This window comes from Pararge aegeria, chromosome 19 (assembly GCF_905163445.1).
Source record: "Pararge aegeria chromosome 19, ilParAegt1.1, whole genome shotgun sequence".
NCBI lineage: Eukaryota > Metazoa > Arthropoda > Insecta > Lepidoptera > Nymphalidae > Pararge > Pararge aegeria.
Window position 1 is genome coordinate 14,704,518 of NC_053198.1, and position 25,658 is coordinate 14,730,175.

At 36.5% G+C, this 25,658-nt stretch overlaps 1 protein-coding gene across 1 annotated transcript in view; it reads right to left on the reverse strand.

The window, feature by feature from the left end:
• LOC120632021 overlaps positions 1-25,249 on the reverse strand; it is a 51,256-nt gene extending 26,007 nt beyond the window's left edge. Inside the window, exons 1-5 of the mRNA XM_039901770.1 lie at positions 25,101-25,249; positions 19,001-19,279; positions 4,356-4,629; positions 3,322-3,643; positions 2,312-2,442 (exon numbers count right to left, since the gene is read on the reverse strand). Coding sequence (XP_039757704.1) covers positions 2,312-2,442; positions 3,322-3,643; positions 4,356-4,629; positions 19,001-19,017 — 744 coding nt within the window. The 5' untranslated portion in view covers positions 19,018-19,279; positions 25,101-25,249. The remainder of the gene's footprint in view (positions 1-2,311; positions 2,443-3,321; positions 3,644-4,355; positions 4,630-19,000; positions 19,280-25,100) is intronic.
• Between the last annotated feature and the right edge of the window lie 409 nt (positions 25,250-25,658).

The following is a 25,658-nucleotide window of genomic DNA, read 5'->3' on the forward strand; positions in this document are numbered from 1 at the left end:
GGCATGCAAAAAATATATATATATTTTTTATAATAATAATAAATATACTACGACAATACACACATCGCCATCTAGCCCCAAAGTAAGCGTAACTTGTGTTATGGGTACTAAAATGACTGACGAATATTTTTATAAATAAATACTTAGAATATACATATAAACACCCAGACACTGAAAAACATTCATGCTCATTACACAAACATTTTCCAGTTGTGGGAATCGAACCCACGGCAATGGGCTCAGAAAGCAAGGTGGCTGCAAACTGCGCCAATCGGCCGTCGTATATATATGTTCGTACACTAATTCCTACTTACTATAAATAATGCTATCCTAAGTCAATCGACATTATTAAAATAACAATAAAATTTAAGACTGATATCAAATTTACAAAAAAACTTATCAATTATTGTTCATGTCAAATTATAGTCACTGTAAATGTCAAACCTATAATATTGTGTCTGTTAAATATTCTTGGATGGTATAATAACATCCCACTAAGCAATTTTTTTATTTTATCTTTTAAAATCTACAAGATTTATGTTTTTGTTAGCTAGTGACAAATTGCCAGAATTTGTTGTATATTTTAGGCGCCATAATGAAAATGGTATTCCCAAATAACGCTAAACTGATGGGGGGGTCGAGATAGATGACACATAAGTTTTACGAAATCTTAGGCATCGGTGGGGGGTTTTGGGCAGGCTGTGGGTTTGCGGAAGTGATGCAATAATTTGGTTTCCGTGTTGACTAGTTTGTACGTGATTTTCAGCACACGCGCTGGCATGTGTCTGCTTTCTAAGACCTATGAAGGAGTGAAGTGCATTCTTAAACACATGGGCCCTCGAGATAGATGAGACACAAGTTATAATGAAATCTTAGGCATCAGTGGAGGGTTTCGGGCAGTCTGTGGGTTTGCGGAAGCGATGGAATAATTTCAGTTTGAGATTTGTGATTGCTTTCTAAAACCTATAAAGAAGTAATTTGCATTCTTAAATAGATGGGGCCTCAAGGTAGATGAGGCACGAATTAAATTAAGTCTTCGGTATCATTTGCCGCTTCCGCCGTGTTGACTAGTTTATACGTGATTTTCAGCGCACGCGCTGACATGTAATTGCTTTCTAAGACCTACGAAAGAGTTAATTGCATTCTTAAACAGATGGGGCCTCGAGATAGATGAGACACAAGTTATATGAAATTCGGGGTTTCGGGCAGGCTGTGGATGGTAGTTTCCGTGTTGACTAATGTTTCAATTCTTACAAATCGTTGCTTGCAATGCAGAGACATATGTTAACTATTGTAGTTTGTAAACGCGCTTTGTGTGTGGTGTCTTTCTACAACATTTCATTCTTAAAAAGATAGATAGTTCCGAAAAACAAAATGTGTAATAATTGTTCTAGCTTAATCTACGACAGTCGGGAATATCTTTTGGATGTATCATGTCAAGTTATGGATGTCCACGGTTGGACAATGGACATAGGTCATATAGGCATTTCTGAATTCCACTTATTAGTACTATTTGCGTCCAGCTGTTCTTTACGACTCGAACGCTGCCTCATTTGGTGCGGGCTCGCTATTCCAGCACCTTGGAGCCCCAACGTCAATCGGTTTTCCGAGCTATGTGCCTCTGGTTCTTCTACAGATTTCCTCCTCAGATCTGATTTGACCGCGGATAGAAACTCCCTGCCTACATTTCTGCATCGCTCTCCAAGTGACTCAGTGACTTCTTGGTGTGGTGTAAAATGTTTAATACTTTTTACTTCTTTATAAATAGCTATAGTTGTAATCGCAGTATGATCTTCTCGTGGTAGTCACGCTATTGTGCGAATTTATGTTGGATTACTAAAGTAATACTATTTTAGTAATTCGCGTGTGTCAAGCGCACACGTCACGCATCCGTTTTGCACATGTGGCGTTTTACAAGTAAAAGCTACTCGCTTTGTCGCTGTGATATCGCTGTGTAGTTTTTTTAATCCAGCTAAATAGTTAAATATAAAATTGTTTTTGTTTTATTCTTCTGAACTGTGACTACAGTGAGTGATGATGCAGTCGAAGATGGTAGCGGGCTAACCTATGAGGGGTATTTATAGCCTCAGTTACAATCTCACCTGGTGGCAAGTGATGATACAGTCTAAGATGGTAGCGAACTGACCTGTTAAGGAGTATGGCAGTTGTATTACACCCAGTTTCTACGTGACATCGTGCCGGAACGCTAAATCGCTTAGCGGCACGTCTATGTCGGTGGGGTGGTAACTAGCCACGGCCGAAGCCTCCATAAGCCTAAAAAAGAAAGAAAGCTAATAAACGGTATTGTTACCTTAATACTATCCATTTCTTTAACTAACATATGCTCGGAGTCGTCACTCTCGAGGGTGGGCGACGACGATCTGACAGTGTTCTTACGCTTGTTTTTGCATTTGGTCTTTTTACCTTTCTTCTCGTCTTTCTCTGAAAGATAATTTGCTTTTTAGCAGAAATTATAGACACACAGTGGCGTGCACAGGGTTTTTGACCAGGGTATGCATAAAGAAGGAAAACGGCATAAACTGGGAAAATCCTTCCCCTTTATGAGTAATACAAAATTGATTTAGGGTATGCAGTGCTTTTGTGCATGTATCAAGTGCACGCCACTGTAGACACACATGTTAAGGCTTTAGCAATACCTACATTATTTACTATCTCTGAGACTTGTCTGTAAAACCGAAACGTTTAATAGTTTTTAAGTAAACCACTGCCATAGTTTTTACTGAAAGTAACCAGATACTACTAACATCACATGCAAAAGCGTATTAAATAGTGTTTTTACATACACTTGGAGGAAATATTAAGTTATACTTCTTTTGGCGTGTTAGGAAGAAATTATGAGAGTGAATTTTAACGATGCGCGCGCAAACCGTCACGAAAAACCGACACCCTGAAGTTAGCTATAAGGTTCGATAGTGTACACTTTCAATTATCAAAGTCTGCGGGCTCATTCCGGTGATTCAATAGTACGAAAATCTTAAATTTTAATGTTCAGTGAAACTTGGTGGTCCGATAATGAGATAACTACATAATGTGTTATAATAAAACTTTCAATGCATTAAATACCTTTTTTCTAATGTTAGTGAAGTTTTTTCTACAAACGTAGAATAAGACGAAAGATAAAATTATTGAAAGGATTTTTATCTTGTAACGCCAAAGAAGTATAACTTTTAACGCGTGTACATAAATACACACATGTTTTTTTATGCATTTTAAATTTAAAAAACATTAAAAATTATAAAAAAAAAGGATAGTTGTTTATTTTTTTGCTGCTGTTTACTCATTTACTAAAAGTTTATTTACCTTTGTTAGGCGGCGGCGGTTCTTCCGGCGGTTTAATGTTAGCTGTTGTATTTTCTATATTGAGATTCCTCTTAAGCGTAATTTTGCTGAGATCGTTCAGGACGTCCTCGATATCTCTCTTATGCTCTAAGGGCTCGTGGCCCTGTTCCTCCAGAGACTGGGTCTCAGGCACTTCGGCGTCACTAACGTGCCTCACTATATAAGCTTGGCCTGTATACTTATTGCTATTGCCGAAAGTCTCCATGACATCGTGCATTATGTTCTTTGGCCTTACGCTAAACGAGTGGGGCTCTGCGACAAGTCTTCTCGCCATGTTTTTTGCCTGAAAAATGTTAATCGTAGATCAGTCTTCTACATAAAAAAAAAGTACGACATCGACTTACGTGTGCGTATTTTTGGTGAGCGCTTTGATCTTATAAGGGATAACCCAGGTTCGATCCCCGACAGGGACAGGGCTTTTATAATTATTATTATTAAACTTTTTTTTTCCACAACATTAACATACACAAAAATATAATAATAACAGAAACATAAAGAAAGAAGTAGAATACAAGAGGCGGCAAAATTACTGAATTTTCTCTGGTCTGGTCTAGTTAGAGGCTAATATAGGCCACGGCTAGTTACCACCCAACTGTTTAATTAGCGTTCCGGTACAATGTGGCGTAGTAAGCGATTATGAGTATGGCTTATAACTGCCATACAACTTATAAAAAATAGCCGCCACCATCTTGGGCTGCACCATCACTTAAATAATGCCTAGTCACTCTTGCCTTGAAGGTAATCAAGGTAAGCGTGCTCAAACCTAGATCTCATCATTGCTGTCAAACAGGCACCATTGGCGTCACGTATTACCAGATCAACAAAAAAAGCATCATCTTGCTGTTCAAGTCTTAATTAGTAATTTAAAAAAACACTCAAACGTGGTAATGCACAAAAATATCATAACAATTATTTAAGCATGGATTGAAGAGATCCGTAGAAGAACGAGCGTAACTGATATAGCATGTCGCTTAGTTGAAGTGTTATTTATTTACCTTATTCAGTAGTATAGTGGTCCCCGTATTATTGCCAACGGTTTTCGTCGTGGATTCCATGGAGGGTGTTCGTGACGCGAGCACGCACGACCTAAACACAAGGACAGCACCCTTCGCGCCGATTGGTCCTCCCGCCACCCAATCAGCGACCGACCCCTCATTCTCCTTCTCTTTCCCGTTTGTTTCCTCATCATGCTTTCTCATGCTGTCTCTGCTTGGCTCTGTTTGGAGGCCCGACGTAGACGGATTCGTGGTTTCTGGCGATACATGTGGACTGAAAAAATAATTTTAGAAATTATTGACAGTGACAAGGGACAAGAGAAATGTGTCCACCTGGAGGGCTAGCACGGGCAGGAGATAAAAATTGTATTCCCGGATTATATCCCCTGACAAGAGATATAATTAACGTGTCCACCTGCTAAAGCAAGGGATAATGGAATAGGATAAGTTTACCCCCGTTTATTAATACACAAATATTTTTTGGATATTATTTCCACTTGTGCGTCAGTGCTCTGAGAGTTGATTAAGCTGTGGGAGAAGATAATTTGCTGGATAAAGCACGGCAACCGGGTGCAGGAGAAGAAACCCCTCCCCCCCTTACCCCTTTACCCATGTTTATTATTAGACGCATTTTATAATTCTGGTTGTTGTAAAAGACTTGGGAGAAGATAACATTTTATCTTTTTACGGGCTCCTGTCCATGCTAACCGTGCAGGAGTGATAAAACAAAAAGGGACGATATTATATTTTAGACGAGCTCCCTGGCACAACATTTATAAACCAATATAATTTTTAACCGACTTCAAAAAGGAGGTGGATTACTCGAAGACACCGGAACCGATTTGAAATAATCTGTTTTTGTTTTAAAGAGCTTACTAAAGACCAGGTGGTCCTGTTTAATTTTTTTTCTCTTATCTGATCAATAAAATTGAATTAACAAGTTTCTCTTTACAAATAAATAAGAAGAAAAAACAGTTTTTAAGATGGGTTTTTTTAACCTCCTCTTGAACAATTCAGGTTAAATCACTTTCAATCAGTATAATAATTCAATATTTGTGTTGTAGACTTTTCACACACAATATTAAATTAAAACTACCTACACAAAATATTCTACTTTGATGGCATTTAAACATCTATTGCGCCGTTACTCTTTAAATGACAGTGTAGCTGAAATGAAATGACAGTTTAGCTACGCTAAAAAATTACAAATAGGTTCAAATAAAAAAAAAACGCTTCGAAATCAAGCCAAGCTGAATTTGAACGGTTAGGTATGACAATGTACAATGGGTTTCCGTCTTTTTGTGCAGACAGATTTTGTATAATAATAGCTATACGTCTCATTTGCAAGGTAACGCTTTCGATTAACTTAATGTTGCTAAGCATAATAAAAACATCAATTGAGTAAAAGCCAAGCGGCATAAGAGCAATTATATCAAGCGGTTTATTAATAAAACTTGCCTTGAAACTATCGATTCTGATAACTAAGTATATTGAATAGGAAATTGATTTCGGGGGATCTTTTGACTGAGTATGCCGAACGTTGCTTCGAGCCGAACTACGCGAACCAGCTCTTAAACGATCCCCATGTTTGTAACTGGCATACTCCGACCAAAATTCCAAGAGTCAACCCTATTTCAATTTAATTATGAACAGTGAGACGGGATGGGCTTTACAAATTAACATGACATAACGTCGGAATAGCTTACGCAGTGTTTTATTTATTTGGTACAAAAATAAGTGGCAATCATGAACAAGAGAAGATAAGGACAAGGTAAACTTATCTCTATAAAGATCGATAACGCTTCAGCCCCTCTCAGTCTTAAAAACACTGGATAACTATTACAATTAGGCCTAGGCCTAGGGGTTAGGCCCGATAAGTAATATAGGTAAGTCATATACATAAATATATAGATATAATATATGCAACGTGTACAAGAATTAATAAATAATCTTGAAGGGCGCATACGTATATTTCATAAGAAATCACCTCATTAAAATATTACATCAAAAGAAGGATATTCATTTTTCCATACGAACTAATTCAAAACATTTGTGTTTTCTTATGATAACCCTATTGAAGATAAAAGACCGACACGCGCATAGTACCTACGCTATGCGACGCGTACCTAATAAAGTGACATGATTTAATTTTTGCATGCATCTTTCAGTAAAAACTACGGCAGTGGTGTTCACAAAAACTAATAGGTTTCCGGTTTCGCAGATAAGTCAGAGACAGTAAATAATGAGCCTCTAAAGCCTGAGAAGTATTATTTCGGTTTTCATTTACACGTTGTATATCGGCATACAGCAGATTAGAAAACAAGAGTCTCCACCCCTTCTCTTCACGCGGGTGTCGTACGAGGCGACTAAGGGAGTATAACGGAGAACGGGCAGCGACGTCCTCTGCGCTTCTACTAATCCACTGCGATCACCAACCCGCCTGCCCAGCGGCGGGGTGATTATAGGTAAACCTTCCCGTTAGGGGAGGCCTTTGGTCTAGCAGTGGACTGTTATACTGTTGATGATGATGATATATTGGTACTTTTTTAAGGATTCGTTTGTATTTGATTTCAAGTTTACGACCTCACCTTCATGGTATGACGATGCTAAAAGAAAAAAAAAGTAATGAAAAATCACTAGTAGAAATTTAAATAGATACAGTTAAGTATGTACAAACGGGTGTTGTATGAGCCATGTAAGTCTATATATATAAAAATGTTATGTTGGTTTGTGTACGCTTCAAAAACTCAAAAAGTTCTGCACCGATCGAGCTGAAATTTTAGCATGATATATAATACGCATCAAGGATTGTTTTTATCTATTTTTCTCAACCATTCAATCACAATGACTGAATATATTTATGTAATTGAATACATACATAATAGTAAAAACTTTGTTTAAAATACATAAATTATTACGTGTAATTATAACTAAGCTGACATGATATTACAATATGCAATCAATGAATTTTAATTTGAACCCTCAACTAAAGGCACTTTCACAATTCACTTATTTACGAAATTGTTTCCTATTTGTTATTACATATATTACTACTAATCGCACAAGCGAGCGAAGACGCAAGCAAAGCTTGTATCGCGTAAACGGTAGAACTGTTTTCAAAACTTAAACTTGACAGAAATCTCACCTGATAGTAAGTTACGATGGTAGCGGGCTAACCTGTATATATACTCGTATATATAAGCGAAACCCCCAATCGGTTTCTACGCGACATCGTACCTGAACCCTAAAAAGCTGGGTTGCAGATCTTTGTTCTTTTTGACAAAAATCTGCCTAAATACGACAAATATATAGTCACGACTGTCGTTGGCAGTACGATGCAGTGGTAACTAGCCACGACAGAAGCTTCCACAAAAACAGAAATTGCACGCAAACCAGCTGCTATAATATACTATGCCTGTTTAAATGGTTTAGTAATTTTATGCGACGCATTAAACATATAAATATGGTTATAACTAAATATTGTACAAATGTTTATGTAAATATGATTTATTAACATTATTAAGGTCGCACTTGTATGGTACCACTAGCGTCGCGTGCAGCACCATACCATATGCGTCCACAATCGCGCATTGATTCAACGTAACATGGCATTGACCACGTACCCCACATGGTTGTCACTTTATCTTAATATATATAAATCTCCTGTCACGATGTTTGTCCGCGATGGACTCCTAAACTACTGAACCGATTTTAAATTAAATTGGCACACCGTGAGCAGTCTGGTCCAACTTAAGAGATAGGATAGCTTAGATCTTTAAGTAAAGTCGCAATTTTATTTTATTGCAAATTTTTTGTCTATAATTAATTGACAGTCACATGTTATATATATATATATACTACTATACTCATTTAAGGCTTAGCCATACTGAATACTTTAAAAACAAAATCAAACGCAGACGAAGTCGCGGGCAACAGCTAGTATATATATATATATATATATATATATATATATATATATATATATATACCTACATAATATTATGTTCAAGCGTTATCATACTGGCGACTTTTATTTTTATATATTTAATTACTATACTCATAAATGAAATAAATGAAAATGAAAAAATTCTTTATTGTCATAAAGAAAAACAGAACATAATCAAAAGTACTTAAATTATAACCATAAAATATTTATAAATTTTGTTTTATTTTGCACAGATAAAAAGTGTACCTGTTCTCCGAACTAGTTGAGACTGTGTCTCGGATAACAGAATATCCCTATCCCTACTAATATTGTAAATGTCAATGTAAGTTTGTTTGTTACGCTTTCACGCAAAAACTACTAAACCGATGCTCATGTAACTTTGTACACATATTCTTGGAAGTTTTGGAAGTAATATAGGATGCTTTTTATCCCCACATTAAGCTCGGTTCCTTTGGGAGAGGGGATGAAAGTGTTTGACTATTTAAAACTCCGAAAAATTATAACCGATTTAAATAATTATTTTTGTACTATAGAGGTTTTAATATGTGTTTAATTTTGTCTAAACTTTGTGTAGATCTGAATGTGGTAGAAGATAGAGGGCTGAACACCTCAGCGTACATCAGTAATTTAATTTTTTTAGAACTACAACTAAATTGAACGCCACATCAAAAAACAAAATCAAACGCAGACGAAGTCGCGGGCAACAGCTAGTACTAAATAAATATACTACGAAAATATACACATCGCCATCTAGCCCTCAAGTAAGCTTTTTTATGAAAAATATACAATACATAAATACTTATAATATAAAGATAAACACACAGACACATTTAACAAAACAAAAACATTTATGTTCATCGCACGAACATTTTGCAGTTGTGGGAATCGAACCCACAGCCTTGGACTCAGAGGGTTGACTGGCCCACTGCGCCAATCGGCCGGCAAATCCATACCCCTAAACGGTTTTCACGCATCCTACCGGAAATAGCTTGGCGGTAGTATGGCCCGAAGTAAATAGAAAAAAATCATATCAAAATGCTGTCTATGACCAGCTGCCGTCGATGCATATGCTTCCTGTCTATGTTATCAACATCAACATCTTTAAATTTAGAAGGGTTTAGGCCGTAGCCCACCACGCCATCCTAGTGCGGATTGGTAGACACCACACGCCTTTGAGAGCATGATGGAGGCTTGCAGGTTTCCTCAAGATGTGCAAGTGGTGTTTTAGTTGTTTAAAATGCACATTATTTAGAAAAATAAGAGGTGGGAATCGAACTTTGCCCCCAAACGTGAAGCCGAGGTCCTAACCACTGCGCTATAACATACAAACATAGAATTACAGTTGATACTACTCTCACTTTGACGCTTTTCTAATTTTTCTCGTCGATGTGTTCAGGTTTGATATGTCGATGAAACTCGTTAACTAGGTAAGGTAAACAAGACGTGTTTGTAAATATTGGCTCTTCAATCACTGGACGCGATATGTCGACGTTATAAGCCAGCAATGTTTTAAACGTGTACTGTACGCCACATCCAGTAAGGCAGGTTCAATTTTAAGAAAACGGTGAACCGCCGAATGCAACTCGGATGGGCAGCGTTCGGGAAACTTCGTGACTTTTCGTCCAAAATCCTGAAGAATCCTGAAAACAAGCAACAGTACTTACGCATCGAAAACGTGATTGGTTACTATCGGCCTCATAAGAAGGCTCAAGAGGGTCTCAGCGGGCGATGGAAAGAGCAATGTTGGGAGTATCTCTACGTGATCAAATCAGGAATGAGGAGATCAGTAGAAGAACCAGAGTTACCGACTTAGCTCAGCGAGTCCCAAAGGTAAAGTAGGGTAGGGCACATAGCTCGGAGAACTGATGGACGTCGGGGTTCCAAGGTTCTGGAATGGCGACCCTGCACAGGTAAACACAGCGTAGGTCGGCCTCCAACGAGGTGGACAGACGACATCAAACGAGTCGCTGGGTTCCGCTGGAAACAAGTGGCCTAGGACCGTAGATTTTTGAACGCCCTACAATAGACCTGTGTCCAGCAGTGGACTTCAATCGGTTGAAGTGATGACGATGATGTACAGGTGGGTTTAGTGGTTAGCACGTTCGAATGCGGACACTGTTCTAGGTTTATTCGGGGCCAAACCCAAAATATGTATGTTACTCATTTGATTGAAATTAACGATTGTGCGAACTAAGCATTGTAATTTCCCAAGTACATTTCAGTTATCAACCCGTTAAAGGCCTACTACGGCACGGGTCTCCTCTTAGAATGAGAAGGGTTTAGGCTCTAGGTGGACTTACCACTCATTCTCCGTAGCCCCGAAAGAGGCGCCGAAGTCCTAATTTATCTCTACGCTAGGCTACCAGTTAACACTTTTTTCGCAAGAAATTCTTAGTACCACCGACTAGGTTTACTAGCCCTATGTTAGGGCGCACGAAACTCAGCAGTTGCTCTTTGCCAACATCAGGATTTCTTGCGAGAATTTATACGGTGAGTTTTCAAGCAATCTTGTCAAAATATATATGTAAATTGCTGGACATTGTTACGTGCTACTGGCTAGCTAGTTAAAGAATTTTAGGAGGTATATTTTTTAATGAAATACAAGTTAGCCATTGTGTTAGTTATGATGCACTCTAAGATGGAGCTTGCCTAGAAGATGCCTTTTCACTCTTGCATTGAAAGTGGCGAGGAAAAAGCTGACGATACCCCGAAATTGGCTCTCCTTTATGACATATTCGTCCATAAATCAAACTATCTCTTTAATATTCGACGCCAACGCTTGTGACACTATATTGGGTGATTCCACAAAAAACGTTCTTCCGGTGGCATTCTTAGAACCTCGAAGCAGTGTCTTGCTTCGAGGCTAAGGCTCTTAAAATGAAATACAGGAAATTTTGAAACTACAAACCTTTTTGGGATGTAGGTACACACGTTGTATAATACAGTGAGTATATATTATATATATATACTCACTGTATTATACAACGTGTAAAAATGTAAACCAAAATATTAATTTATAGGCTTTAGAGGCACAATATTTACCGCCTCTGAGACTTATCTGTGAAATCGAAACGCTAATAGTTTTTGAGTAAACCACTGCCATAGTTTTTACAGAAAAAAATCAGAAACAGTCCTAACAACACATACAAAATTAAAATCAGTGACTCCCTACTATCCCTATCCCTACTTCCCTACTTAATATTATAAATGTCAATGTAAGTTTGTTTGTTACGCTTTTACGCAAAAACTACTTAACCGATCCTCATGAAACTTTGTACACATATTCTTGGATGTGTTAGAAGTAATATAGGATATTTTTTTTCCGACATTAAGCTCGGTTCCTTTGGGAGAGGGGATGAAAGTTTTTGACGATTTTACACTATAACTCCGACAAATTATAACCGATTTAAATTTTTTTTTTTGTACTATAGAGGTTATACTATGTGTTCTATTTTGCCCAAACTGTGTTTGGAGATGGAGGATAGAACTCCTCAGCGGACAGCAACAAACCCCACATTTAAGGCTTAGCGATACCGAATACTTTAAATCTTTTTAGAACTACAACGAAATTTAATGCCACATCGAAAACCAAATCAGACGCAGACGAAGTCGCGGGCAACAGCTAGTCTACTATAAAGGTACGCGTCACGTAGCAAAGGTACCATGAACGTGTGGGTCTTTATCTTCAATAGGGTTTTCATAAGTAAACACTTAGAATGTTTTAAATTGGCGTGTATGGAAAAATAAATATGCTTTTTTTGGTATTGATATTTTTACAGGGTGATTCCTTATGAAATATCCTTATGCACCCTTCAACAGTATTTGGTAGTTCGGTTAAACGTTGTATACTTTTTACGAAATAGCTTTTATCGAATGTAAAACCCATTTGATATGAAAAATCTACTGTCGCACCTTGTAAGTAAAAAGGTTATCATTCCTTTCAGACCCACTTATTTGGTTTGATAGATTGTGTAAGTTATCGAAACAATAGTAACAATGAATAGATAAACCGCCGACAAAAGTACCTCAGAAAACGGGCATTAGAAAAGGATAGCACTACTTTAATACATACCAACTTTGTTTACTTTAGAGATGTATACATGGCAAAATTAGCACCGATGTTATACGAACCAATCCATTTAGCGTAGATAATCATGCTACTTCATCTATTAAAGTTATAACGATGCATGAAGAACTCTAAGACTTTAAAACTTTCGCTCGACTTTGAATTACTTCACATCACGAACCCACGTACAAATGGTACACGATAAAGAATTTACGAGCCACCATAACGCAACATGTTTTTTTTACCGTCTTAAACTTAACTTAATTTAACTTAGGCTTTCCTTTGGGGGAAAAATCAAAATGCTGTCTTTGACTAGCTGCCGTCTATGTATATGCTATCCTGCATATGTTATCAACAACTTCCACTACTGGGCATAGTTCTCCTCCCAAAATGATAAGGGTTTAATCAACCACGCTGGCCCAGTGCGGATTGGTGGACTCTACGCACGTTCGAGAACATTATGGAGGACTCTCAGGCATGCAGGTTTCCTCACAATGTTTTCCTTCACCGTTGAAGCGTGATATTTTGATTGCTTAAAACGCACATGACTCAGGAAAGTTAGAGGTGCGCGCTGGGATTCGAACTCTGCCGCCCGAAACTGGGATCTTACTGGGCTATCACCGCTTCTACTTGTATTGTAACTAAAATAAAATAAAAGTACATGCCTTGCTTCGCATAGAGAAGTGAAAAATATTTCTCTATTCCATTGACCAACCATTATATCAAACTCATAACAACCCAACAAGGAAGCTTTCTTACATAATATCTGAAGCATTAGGTAGATATTTTTGTTATTTATTATTTTAATTTTTTTGATGACATTTTATCCCTCAGAGCCTGAAGACTTTTCCCGCAAACGGCACCGATCCTCCCGGATAAAACTCTTAGTGCCACCACTCCAGAACCAGTTGTCTCCACCGCCAGCGGTACGAAGAGGTAGCGGTCCAAAAGATGGGCAGGTAGATATTGTATTTAAAAATATTTATTTCACGTTATGAAAATTTCTTGCATAAACTCAGGCGACATTTACCCACGCAAAATTCAAATCGCGTGAAGAATTTATGAGCCAATAGCTATAACGAAGCACATTTCAGCTTCAAATTCGGATCATAAACTTTGTATCACCATTATGAAACCATAGTAGGTCTGAATTATGGCGGAGTTTTGCCATCATTTCGTCGTAGAGGAATCGCGATTTTAATCATTCTGGCTGCATCTATAGACCGTGAAAAGAAGGTTGATATGACGATAATGATTATGTATGAAAGTCCGCCATTTTAGGTTATATCGATGAAAATAGGTACTTAGGATGTTTCAGTAGGTACCTATTTAAAAAAAAAATAAGGTGCACATATAATAGGTGTAAGGTACACAATTCAGGTGCACAATTATATAAAATCCTCAAAACCCATCGTGCCAAAAAGTATTGGTTGCACGTTCAAACATTAATTAGCTATTCCGCCACACATTTTGATCGTTTCGACAGCCCACTCTGTAAGGGTCGGACCCTTCACAAACTGTGGCGAACCTTCCAATCAATACAGTGTCAGGCGCGTATCCTAGGATACCGTTCCGTATACCCAGAAAATGTATTTGACGAATGTTATCGGTGTTCAATGTAGCGTGATCTTGTTATCTTGTCATCCGAATATATTTGCTACATCCGCATTATTTTCGGTTTGTTTAAAATACCGCGGGAACGGTTAGCTTTCCCGGGATCAAAAGTATCCTAGTTCAGTCTCCTAAAAGCAAGCTCCATATGTACTAATTTTCATTAAAATCGATGCAGTGGTTGAGACACTTTCTCATTTATACATACACATGCGTATACACTAGCGTACCCAGCCCGCTTCTCCGGGCTAGATTTTACTTTATTTTATTTAAACAATACACTTACATCATTAAATTTTTAATTTAAGTCTCATAATATATTCAATCATTTATTTCTCTCCGTATTCATTCTCTTCTTTTTTCTTCTCGAGCGAGTGAAGATAATTTTCTACACCCACGTACACCCAACAATAGAATATCATCATAGAAAATAAAAATTTGGAAAATCCAAAAGTGCACGACTCATAATGCTCATTTAATTATCAAATATTAAAAAAAAAAAAAAAAAAGAGAAAAAAAAAAATTTAAAACAGCTGTACTAGGAAAGTGATGCACAGGCGCCCCTGGTGGAATAAAATGTACATAATATCTATAGATATAGAATATATATCACCATCCATGTTAATTTTACATGGATAAATATAGATATAGTCTTGCAGTTTTCGTTTTTTATTAATTGCAATTAAACTACACTGAATTAATGAATCATTCGCATTCAGTGACCTACAATCGTCGAATAGAATTAAAAAAAAAAAATTTAACTCAGATAATGGATTTTTTCACAAGTTAGAGTGTTTTCGGGTTTCACACATGACGGACAGGAAAATGTTTTGACCTATTTTGGTGTTTTTCTCCAATTCTATTGCAGTAAATCAATTTTTTAAAAGTATGGAATTAATCTCCATTAAATTATCTCGACAATAGTATGCAAAATATCTTGATTCCGTGAACTAACAAGGCTATAATAATAAAAATAGCCGCCGAAATGAGGCGAAAAAAATTTTTCTTGCTTCGCATCATGAGTCGTGCAACAGAATATGCGGTTCTAAAAAGAGGATTATTAGGGTTTGACAGTTTAAATCAAGTCGCGCAAGTCGCTGCTAGCACCATTTAATAGAAACAAGTGCAATGAGGATTGGAAGATTGTATGAAAGTATTTGTTGATGAATTTAGGAGACATTAAAAATTTTTTTGTTTATTTGTTCACTTTTGGATTTTCCAAATTTTTATTTATTTTGCCAAGAGCGTGGCAAGCTGTAGAAATGTGGACGACTTTGAGCTTTATAAAAATACTGTAACATTACAGAGCATCCATAGTCGAAACAGACCTTCGATTAAGCGTACAATTCTTTTCTTATAATAAGGGTACTGTAGAGTTGACAAAAGGGAATAGTAGATTCCGTTTTGTTTTTTCACCCCTCTAAACATAATATTTCCATGTTTTCCGCCCTACCCTGGAAGTCTGGGAGTTCTCATCCCCTAATGTCACGACGGCACGAAGAGAATAAGTTTACAAGAGGGTGGAACGATTTCGCGTCGACATATCGCGGGAGGCATCACTGATTTGCATCGAACATGGCTTTCATCAAGTTTGCCGTGAATACAAATATAAACATAAATCTTTAGAAATATTATAAGTTTGGCAGTATGTTTGTTTGTCCTTCAATCACGCAGTATCAGAGTAACGGATTGACCTAATTCTTTTGTGTTAGTCTTGGATTTTTATAAATCTCTCAGTAGCCGTCCGTTTTCTTGGCCTACATAGTTTAACTTTTAGCTAGTGTATTTTTGTTTGAACGCTCTTATCTATACTACGGCTAGGACTTGTAACATTTGTGTTGCACTTGCTATCCTAATTCTTGAGTAAACCTATCAAAGGATCTCATATTTTCTGCCACTTTTTAGACCGTTAAATAAGTTATGAATGTTTGTATGAAAGTCCGCAATTTTAAATTATATCGATGAAAATTTTGTATTTAGGATGTTGTGTTTTTTTATTCCACTACAATTTAGCCCTTGACTGCAATCTCACCTGGTGGTTAGTGATGATGCAGTCTAAGTCAAAGTCATTGGTAGCGGCAAAAAGGTTACTTCACAGGAATTGTGTGGAATCGCGGGCAATCGCTATTATATAGGATCTTGAACGACGGACACGCGACGAGGTGATCTTAATAAAGGTTCAATTCAAAGTACTGAACCCTAAGAAGCGTTGCTAAACAACGCAAATAGTAAATATCAAGTTAATAGCTATCAATCATGCCACGAGCCATCTATTTTGTATTCATGGGGCTCGACGTGAATCTAATCAGCGATGACGTGAGGGAATCGACTGCAAATGAAAATACCAATCATGGCTTTATTCATGAGTAGTTACTAATGTGCCATTTAAATGTTTGATTATCTTGTTTTTCCTCAACAGGTATCGCGATTGGCTGATTTTTAGGGTTCCACACCCGAAGGATTTCTAATTAATTCTTAAGATTGTTAAACTTTAAAATGATGTTGGAAAAGAGCAATCTGCTGAGTTTCTTGCCGGCTCTTCTCAGTGGAATCTGCCTTCCGAACCGGTGGCAGTGTCACTACAAACAGACTGACTTGACGTTTCAAAAGTGCTTATAAATTAGGCATACTTGAAATAAATGAATTATGATTTTTTTTAATTTTTTTTTGTACAATAATCGTCATTATTGATCGTTGGTTTTTACAGTTGATCTCACTCCTGCAGATCTCCCGAAAGCTATAATGTAAGAGGAATAAATCAATCATCGACAGAATAAGAAGATGGTTCACTCATGGTATGTTAAAAACATCCGGCTATAAACCGCATTTAAATAAAGCATCACTTCGCAGAGCTTCAACTTACGGCATAGATGTTAAGCCTCATAATAGGAATGTCTGTTATTACAGCCGCAACCACGCCCTTCAGACCGAAACGCAGCATTGCAACAATGCTGCTTAGCGGCAGAAATGAGCACGACTGGCATTCTCAGGGTGAGCTCTATCACAAGAAGCTCTACTACTAATAAATAAATAAATACTACGACAATAAACACATCGCCGCCTAGCCCCAAAGTAAGCGAAGCTTGTGTTATGGGTACTAAAATGACTGATGAATATTTTTATGAATATAATACACATAAATACTTATGATATAGATATAAACACGCAGACACTGAAAAACATCCATGCTCATCACTTAAACACTTTTCGGTTGTGGGAATCGAACCCACGGCCTTGGACTCAGAAAGCAGGGTCGCTGCACACTGCGCCAACCGGCTGTCGAACTAACTAATAAAACATTAGTTTCGATTTTTATAAAGTGTTCACGTCGAAGACTACGCTAGATATTAATTTCCGACCGCAGTTAGCTACCGCAAAGTCACAGTAGATTTTTTGCTCCACAATAGTATAAGTCGTTGCACATAAAAAGAACGCTGGCCGTTTATTAATTAGTATTCATTCGTGCAATTCCACTTCAGTATAATTGTTTCAGATTCATAACCCAAAAAATTTGAATAGTGTTCAGAGTTTACCAGATCCATTTACATTTAAAGGGCTTTTTATAACGTTAAAGAAACAGCTAAGTGCGAAGTAGAGTCGCACACGGAAGATTCCGTACAACGGTGCAATATAACTACAGTGCCGGTAACTAAGGTACCCTATTATGTACACCAGGACCGGGTAACACAGGCACATATACAGCGTTTATACATATAATATGTTACCGTTAATGTTACTTAGGTGATAGTGATAACTCTATTCGTTAACTTAAAACTAAAGATAAAAGGGTTCCAAACGCACCCGGGTGTCAGAAAAGCCCACAACAAACTTAGCCGGTTTTATTGACGTGACAACGTCTTATAATTCGATGGAGCTGGCTGCACGCACGAAAAAACATGACGTATGCGGCGTTACCTCGCTCTGAGGCGTTCCATTCAAGATATGAAGTGCAAGCGACAGCGCGGAACGAGCGACAAAGAGGCACAGTCGGCCTCCGCGTTCGACATCTGTCTCTCTCCTACTTGAGTGAGCGATGAGTCCACGTGGACAGCTTATATACAATAATACATTTACATGTTTTCGGCAAGGATAAAGTGCAGTGAAAAGTGAATGTGGTGTCAATTGTTTATAGCAACGATAGTATCTATCAAACAAATAAAATTAAAATTTTCCTTTGAAAAATGCAACCATTCCATCAGTATTTTCTTACGACGTTGTCACGTTCAACTATCGTCAGTAAGCAGACTTTACAGACAAACAATTTTTTTTGTTATCACCATCTCACAGACAATTTAATATTTAGCTAAGTAGTACGAGCAATTCATACCCAAGCTTTTTTATCATTCATGTAATCCTTAATATTATAATAGGATTTTTCTACAAGCTCACCTTACCTTTATTGAAATCCTCGTATTACGAGTAAGTACAAGTTATATTAAAACGAATGTTTGGATGGATGTTAGTTACTGCCAGAACGGCTGATAGGATCTAGATAAAATTTAGCATATAGATAAGATTATAGTCAGAAAAAGCACATAGGTTACATTTCCTAGAAAAATGTATTGTTTGTGTGAGATAGACTTGATGTTTTTCACAAAGATCGATATGTTTATATGTATAGTCGTAGTTAAGTTATTTATTTATTTATTTATAATGGGCAACCAACAGTAGATACATTGAAACTTGTTCTTTTTTTGGAATGAGTCACATAGTAAATGTTTAAAATGTGGGTTGGTGGGCTTTAGCGACTATGACCACAAATTAAGTGATAATACCCGGGAGCGATGGCTTTACGTGCTACCGAGGCACGGGGGCTGACACCGTCAACTTCCCAACTCCGGGCTGGTGGCGACAATTCTTTAATAGAAAATACACAACACCTTCGATAATTTGGCCCGACCCGGTATTTGAACCCAGGATCTCGTGTTCCGTAATTGAACGTGCCAACCTATTGCTATTCGAACATGAATTTAGTGAATTTGACTTAAGATAATGCAATGAAAAAAAATTGGTTAAACTTACACAAAGGCTTTTCCCATCTCGCTTTTCCCAGTACCACAGATAACAGCACAATAGTCCTGCGCGCACGCACAACGCACAAAGGTTCACGCTTGACCCTCGAGAGATACGAGAGCGATACAGTTTATAGAAGAAATTATATATAACACATGCACACTAGCATTTAGAGTTCACATAAACAGTTGAGGCTATTACAGTAGCTGTATAATGGCTATACCGCGTACTACAAGCTGTACAAGGCTATTTGGGACCAAGTAACATATACAGGAGGTCCGACTAAAGCTATAGATTTAGAAACGAAATTATAAAATCCTACTCCAATAATAGTTAAAACAGAATCTTAGGATTGCGTTCCACAATTAAGGACTAACATTGTATATAAATATATAAAAAAATATGTGGGTCACGAACGAAGTTCTGTTGTCTACTATGACCATCGAGACAGACTCATGTCTGACTTTTTCAGCGGCGGCGGTCAGCGTTTGAGGATAACAACCTAACTACGCAGAACGGAAACCAACGACTTGCATGTGTTAGGAAATAAGGAATTACAGCACTTTATCTATGATAAACCCGATGATTATATTAAATATATCAACAAATAATAGTTTGTATACTCATTGATAATGTATTGAAAATAGAATAATGGACTTTAGTAGACTGTCAAATAAAAGTATAGGATCGATGGCGGGAGACGCGAGTTGGACAAGTTAGATTGGCGGGAAAGAAAAAGTTAGGACGGATTTAAAGTAATGAATTGAAAAAAGGAGATTAAGTAAAGTATTGTGGATAGAACGTTACAAATAGGGTTGAGATGATTTATAATGGAAACGATACACTTAACGAAATATTGTTGTGGCGAAACAAGTCGTATGTACTGGTGATGGAGTCGTTAAAAGTTGTTGGTACTATGGTTGTACCTGATGTTACATCAGATAAGTATATCTCATCCCTTGGTTTATTTAGGTATCATATATGGAGCCCTAGCATAACTTTATACCGACAGTTTATGTAGCAGAGGTTGCTCTATACAAACAACTTGTTCCAAAAGTCCTGATGTTATAAGTGATAATAGTAGTTATGTTTGACCTGTCTTAAAATATGTCTTGTATCAAAGGGACCTAGCGTTATTACATATGACGTTGTAATGATGATGTTGTAATTGTGTTTATAAGTTGTTTTAATTGATTGAATAAAAGAGCAACGGTAGAGTTTCTTGCCAGTGGTCTTCTCTGCCGAAGACAGCATTCCGAACTGGTAGTAGAGTCATTTGAAGGTAACAAGTAATATGAATTATAGAGAAGCTTAATATACAGTATTAGAGTCAGTCCAGTTGTTTTATTTCACTCCTTGGGAAGTCAGGTTTATAGAGTACAGACCCACAACACTGCTCTAAAGCAGGTTGGTGGGCTTTAATGATGTCTTTTATAAAATGAATACTTTAATATAAGAAACTAGGTATTTAGCTTCAATAATACTGTTAATTAATGAAAGATCTAAGTGCCATCCTGAACATTGTGGGTATTGAAGTGAATATCTGAATACCTGGGCCTTCCATTTCTCTATATTTTTTTAGCATCAGAAGTGGGATCCTATTCATGTCCAATTTATGCCTTTCTCTAATGCAGATTTACTTTTTTTAGAACCATCCCGTCAAATGTGGACATAATAAAGAATTTGATGTTTTTGATGATGCCTCAACTTTTTGCTGCTATGTGCTAAAACAGAAACACTCTGGAGACAAAGCACCATGCTTGTTGAAATTCTATTTAAGGATATGTGGTCCGGGGAACCAATTAATAACCATCCCGGCAAATGTGGATATAGTACATGGTTTGATGTTTTTGATGATGTCTAACTAATAGCTGGTATGTGCTAAAACAGAAACACTCTGGAGACAGAGCACCAGACTTGGTAAAATTCCATTGAAGGATATGTGGTTTGGGGAACCAATTGATGTGATATTTTTATTTATTTTATCTTTTTGTGATTTCTACTTTTGAAAGATAGTACTTATTACCTGAAACTGATATGGACTAGTGGCTCTTTGTATATTTTGCTGAAATGATTAAGTCCAAAATATAATTGATTTAAGTTTGTTTGTGAAAACCAACAAGTCAAGTTGGCCAAACAGAATGTGTAATAAGTTTGATAAATTTGAATTATCAAGTTTTATTTAACCAGTCTGGTTAGACAAATAGAATTTATGTTAGGTTTTATTTTATTAGTCTGTCCAGGTTAAAATAAATTAACTGGTCAGGTTAGCCGAACGTAATGTGTAATAGATTTTTCTTATAATTCTTATTTATTACATACAAGCTTTCAAGTTTAAATTAAGCAACTAGTCAGGTTAGCCAAATTGAATGTGTGTTAATTTTTAATTTATGTTTGTGTGCTCAGTTTTCAATAATTACCTAGTCAGGTTAGCCGAGCTGTTAACTTTTATTAAGGAACTTTTCTATGTACTTCGAGATCGAAGTACTTGTCAGGAAAGCCGAGATAGGAGAGATTATGTAAATTATTCAGAACATATAAAAGAATACACATAAAACAAAACAAAACAAAACAAAAAAAAAAAAATTTTGTTGGTAGAATAGAATAGAATATGATTATGTATCAGAACAATACATATAGGGAAAATTACTACTGAATAGCTAAATGAAATAGTTTATATGTTGGGTTGTGTGAAGAAAAGTATTAGGAGTCAGCTTAAATGTTGTGGGTTAGGTTAGGTTAGAGATCTTTCAGTATGATGTTGAGAGAAGTTCTTAAAAATGATATAAATAAAATACAATTATGTATAAACAAAATAATGTTGCTGCTGCAAAGGAAAATATATTAGTTGCATTATAAATAATTAGATTATATTCTGTTAAACAGGTGGTTTAATTGATGTTTAGATTGAAATAATCTTTGAATAATAGAAATAACAATTAAACATAAACCTTGGCTTTTATGATGAGATGATAAAAAAAAAAAGATGTAAACTAATAGAAATAATTCCATCTTAGCGTTTTTATATTAATTTACTTATATTTATCTTATATATTACTTGACTTGGACAGTGGAAAAAATATGAATATCACCAGTGGGTGATGATGTTGTTGATATCACTTGAGAGTGATGAAGTTGTTGATATCACCAGTGGGTGATGATGTTATTGATATCACTTGAGAGTGATGATGTTGTTGATATCACCAGTGGGTGATGACGTTATTGATATCACTTGAGAGTGATGATGTTGTTGATATCACCAGTGGGTGTTGGTGTTTTGGTATATATTGGATTGACTATTAGACTGTACCGATTGCATCTGTGACTAAATGAGACTAACAATGTTAATGACAGAATTTATGGGAAATACAATTACCTGTGTGGATATTTTGATAAAGTTGGACTAGAGGCAAAAGGATAAATTGTTTGAGATTTATATTGAGATGGAAATATTTGGATTGTGATTGTACATGTTAAAATGTACAAGATAAATGAAAATGAGTATTTTTGATTTACATTGTTGAAAATTAATCATTTTACTTTATTAGAAGTATTATATTGTTGTAATATGTAAAATGGTGTGGAATTTTAATGAAATTTTTTTTTTTGGTCTCTTTCACTTTAATTATAAAATGTTTTGATTATGCCTATCTTTTGATAGAATATTGTTTACAGTTTATTGATAAAAGTGTATACAGAATGTAACTGATTTGATGATATTTGTGCTTATATAGGTACCATTTAAACTAACGTTATAGAGGTGTACATAAGATTATGTACTTGTTAGGATATTCTATGTACCTAAGGACTTATGATACAAAACATATACCTAAAAAAGAATAACCCTATGTACTTCGAGAACGAAGTACTTGTCAGAATGGCCGTGTTAGGAAATAAGGAATTACAGCACTTTATCTATGATAAACCCGATGATTATATTAAATATATCAACAAATAATAGTTTGTATACTCATTGATAATGTATTGAAAATAGAATAATGGACTTTAGTAGACTGTCAAATAAAAATATAGGATCGATGGCGGGAGACGCGAGTTGGACAAGTTAGATTGGCGGGAAAGAAAAAGTTAGGACGGATTTAAAGTAATGAATTGAAAAAAGGAGATTAAGTAAAGTATTGTGGATAGAACGTTACAAATAGGGTTGAGATGATTTATAATGGAAACGATACACTTAACGAAATATTGTTGTGGCGAAACAAGTCGTATGTACTGGTGATGGAGTCGTTAAAAGTTGTTGGTACTATGGTTGTACCTGATGTTACATCAGATAAGTATATCTCATCCCTTGGTTTATTTAGGTATCATATATGGAGCCCTAGCATAACTTTATACCGACAGTTTATGTAGCAGAGGTTGCTCTATACAAACAACTTGTTCCAAAAGTCCTGATGTTATAAGTGATAATAGTAGTTATGTTTGACCTGTCTTAAAATATGTCTTGTATCAAAGGGACCTAGCGTTATTACATATGACGTTGTAATGATGATGTTGTAATTGTGTTTATAAGTTGTTTTAATTGATTGAATAAAAGAGCAACGGTAGAGTTTCTTGCCAGTGGTCTTCTCTGCCGAAGACAGCATTCCGAACTGGTAGTAGAGTCATTTGAAGGTAACAAGTAATATGAATTATAGAGAAGCTTAATATACAGTATTAGAGTCAGTCCAGTTGTTTTATTTCACTCCTTGGGAAGTCAGGTTTATAGAGTACAGACCCACAACACTGCTCTAAAGCAGGTTGGTGGGCTTTAATGATGTCTTTTATAAAATGAATACTTTAATATAAGAAACTAGGTATTTAGCTTCAATAATACTGTTAATTAATGAAAGATCTAAGTGCCATCCTGAACATTGTGGGTATTGAAGTGAATATCTGAATACCTGGGCCTTCCATTTCTCTATATTTTTTTAGCACATGCATAACGCTTTTTCCTTACGTGACGATTTCTACCAGTTAACTCCTACAGAAAATAACAGAAACAGAAATTAAAAAGAAAATTTAAGGCACACGACGACACAAAATAAGACCGCGACGCGACGTGAACTTAGACATCGTGATGTAATAATGACTAGTACTGATAAATAATGATACACATCCGTTTAAATCAATATCGCGTTAACGATTTTATTATCAAACTACTGTGTAAGTTTAAGTGAGTTTAAAAAAAAGGACTCCATTAGTTCACTAGACTGAAATGAAACCAAATTAAGGTTAAAAAAAACAATTCCTTTAAAGGCATGGATAGTTTTTTTATTACAGAAAAAATTTTTTTTTGATCCTCTCATAAAATCAAATTGCGTGCGTGAGTTTTTAAAAGTTTAATTAAGCTGTATTGATATGTTAATTATGGGACAGGACCGGGACATACCAATTAATATCCAATAATAAATTGTATATCAATCAAGAATCGCGTAAAAGTAGTTCCTGCTGTGAAGTCTAGAAGTATAAAATACAGGGTTACTGTTAACTCGACGTATTCCTTGCAGGACATGATGGGGAGCTAAAATGCAATAATTTTTATCCTTTAAAAGAATGGGCGAAAATCGATAGTCTTCGAGATATATCAACATTAATGTTTTTTCATGAAACACTCAGAATTTGATAATAAACACGATAAAAGATTTAAAACCGTAAATACGAACTGGTAATATTTGGCAACTGACCGTAAATAATAATTGTTAAAATGATGATGACTAGTTTATGCGCGCTGTAACGGGAAAATAAGACTGAAATCAGAACTCGTGGTCAAACTGCTTGACGCAGGTCAAAGTCCGGGATTTTTGGCTAAGTTATATTAATTTTTAAGACTATTCAGATTTTTTTATTTAATGCTATTTAGATATTCTTTCGCAATTATCGCGCGCGACAACGTTGCGTCAAGACATTTAATTTATGACCTCTTTACACCATTCAGTGTCGAATAAGATCTAATACTATTTTATTGCTGGTGTATTGGAAAATCCAGCTCAATTAGACCGGTGTCTGTGCCTAGAGTCAGTTTTGCTTTTTTTTTACTAAATTAGTAACAGAGGAACTGAAAAAAAAATTAAACGAAGAGAAAAAAAGACACAAAAAATTCAAAATCCCACACCTTTAGTTATATAGTCGTGTGCGATATTAAAATGTAGACGTTTCACTAATACGTGTTCGACAATGGAATAGCAAGCGTCCGAGTCAACGAAATACGGTAGTAGTAGTGCAACGCGGTTTCACTGCCGCCGCGGGTCACACCGTCACGCGCTGATGGTCGGCAGGTGACTAACGAGTACAGACTGCCTGTGCCACGCACGTGCCTCTCTGCTCGAAAGGCGTTCTTCACACTAAACGCGGCAAAGGCGCGGTTGTTCACGTCTACAATAATAATCCAACGCGGATTCACTGCCGCTGCGGGTCACACCGTCACTGTGCCTTACTGCCAGTTGCTTTGCAGACGTTCTTCACACTAAACGCGGCAAAAGCGCGGTTATTCACGCCAAAATTAGGAATGCAACGCGGTTTGACTGTAGCCGCGGGTCACACAGACACGCACATGCCACTATACTTAAAAGGCATTCTTCGTACTAAAGACGGTAAATGCGCGGTTGTTCACGTCAACAATAATAATCCAACGCGGTTTCACTGCCGCCGTGTTTTACTGCCGACTGCCAGT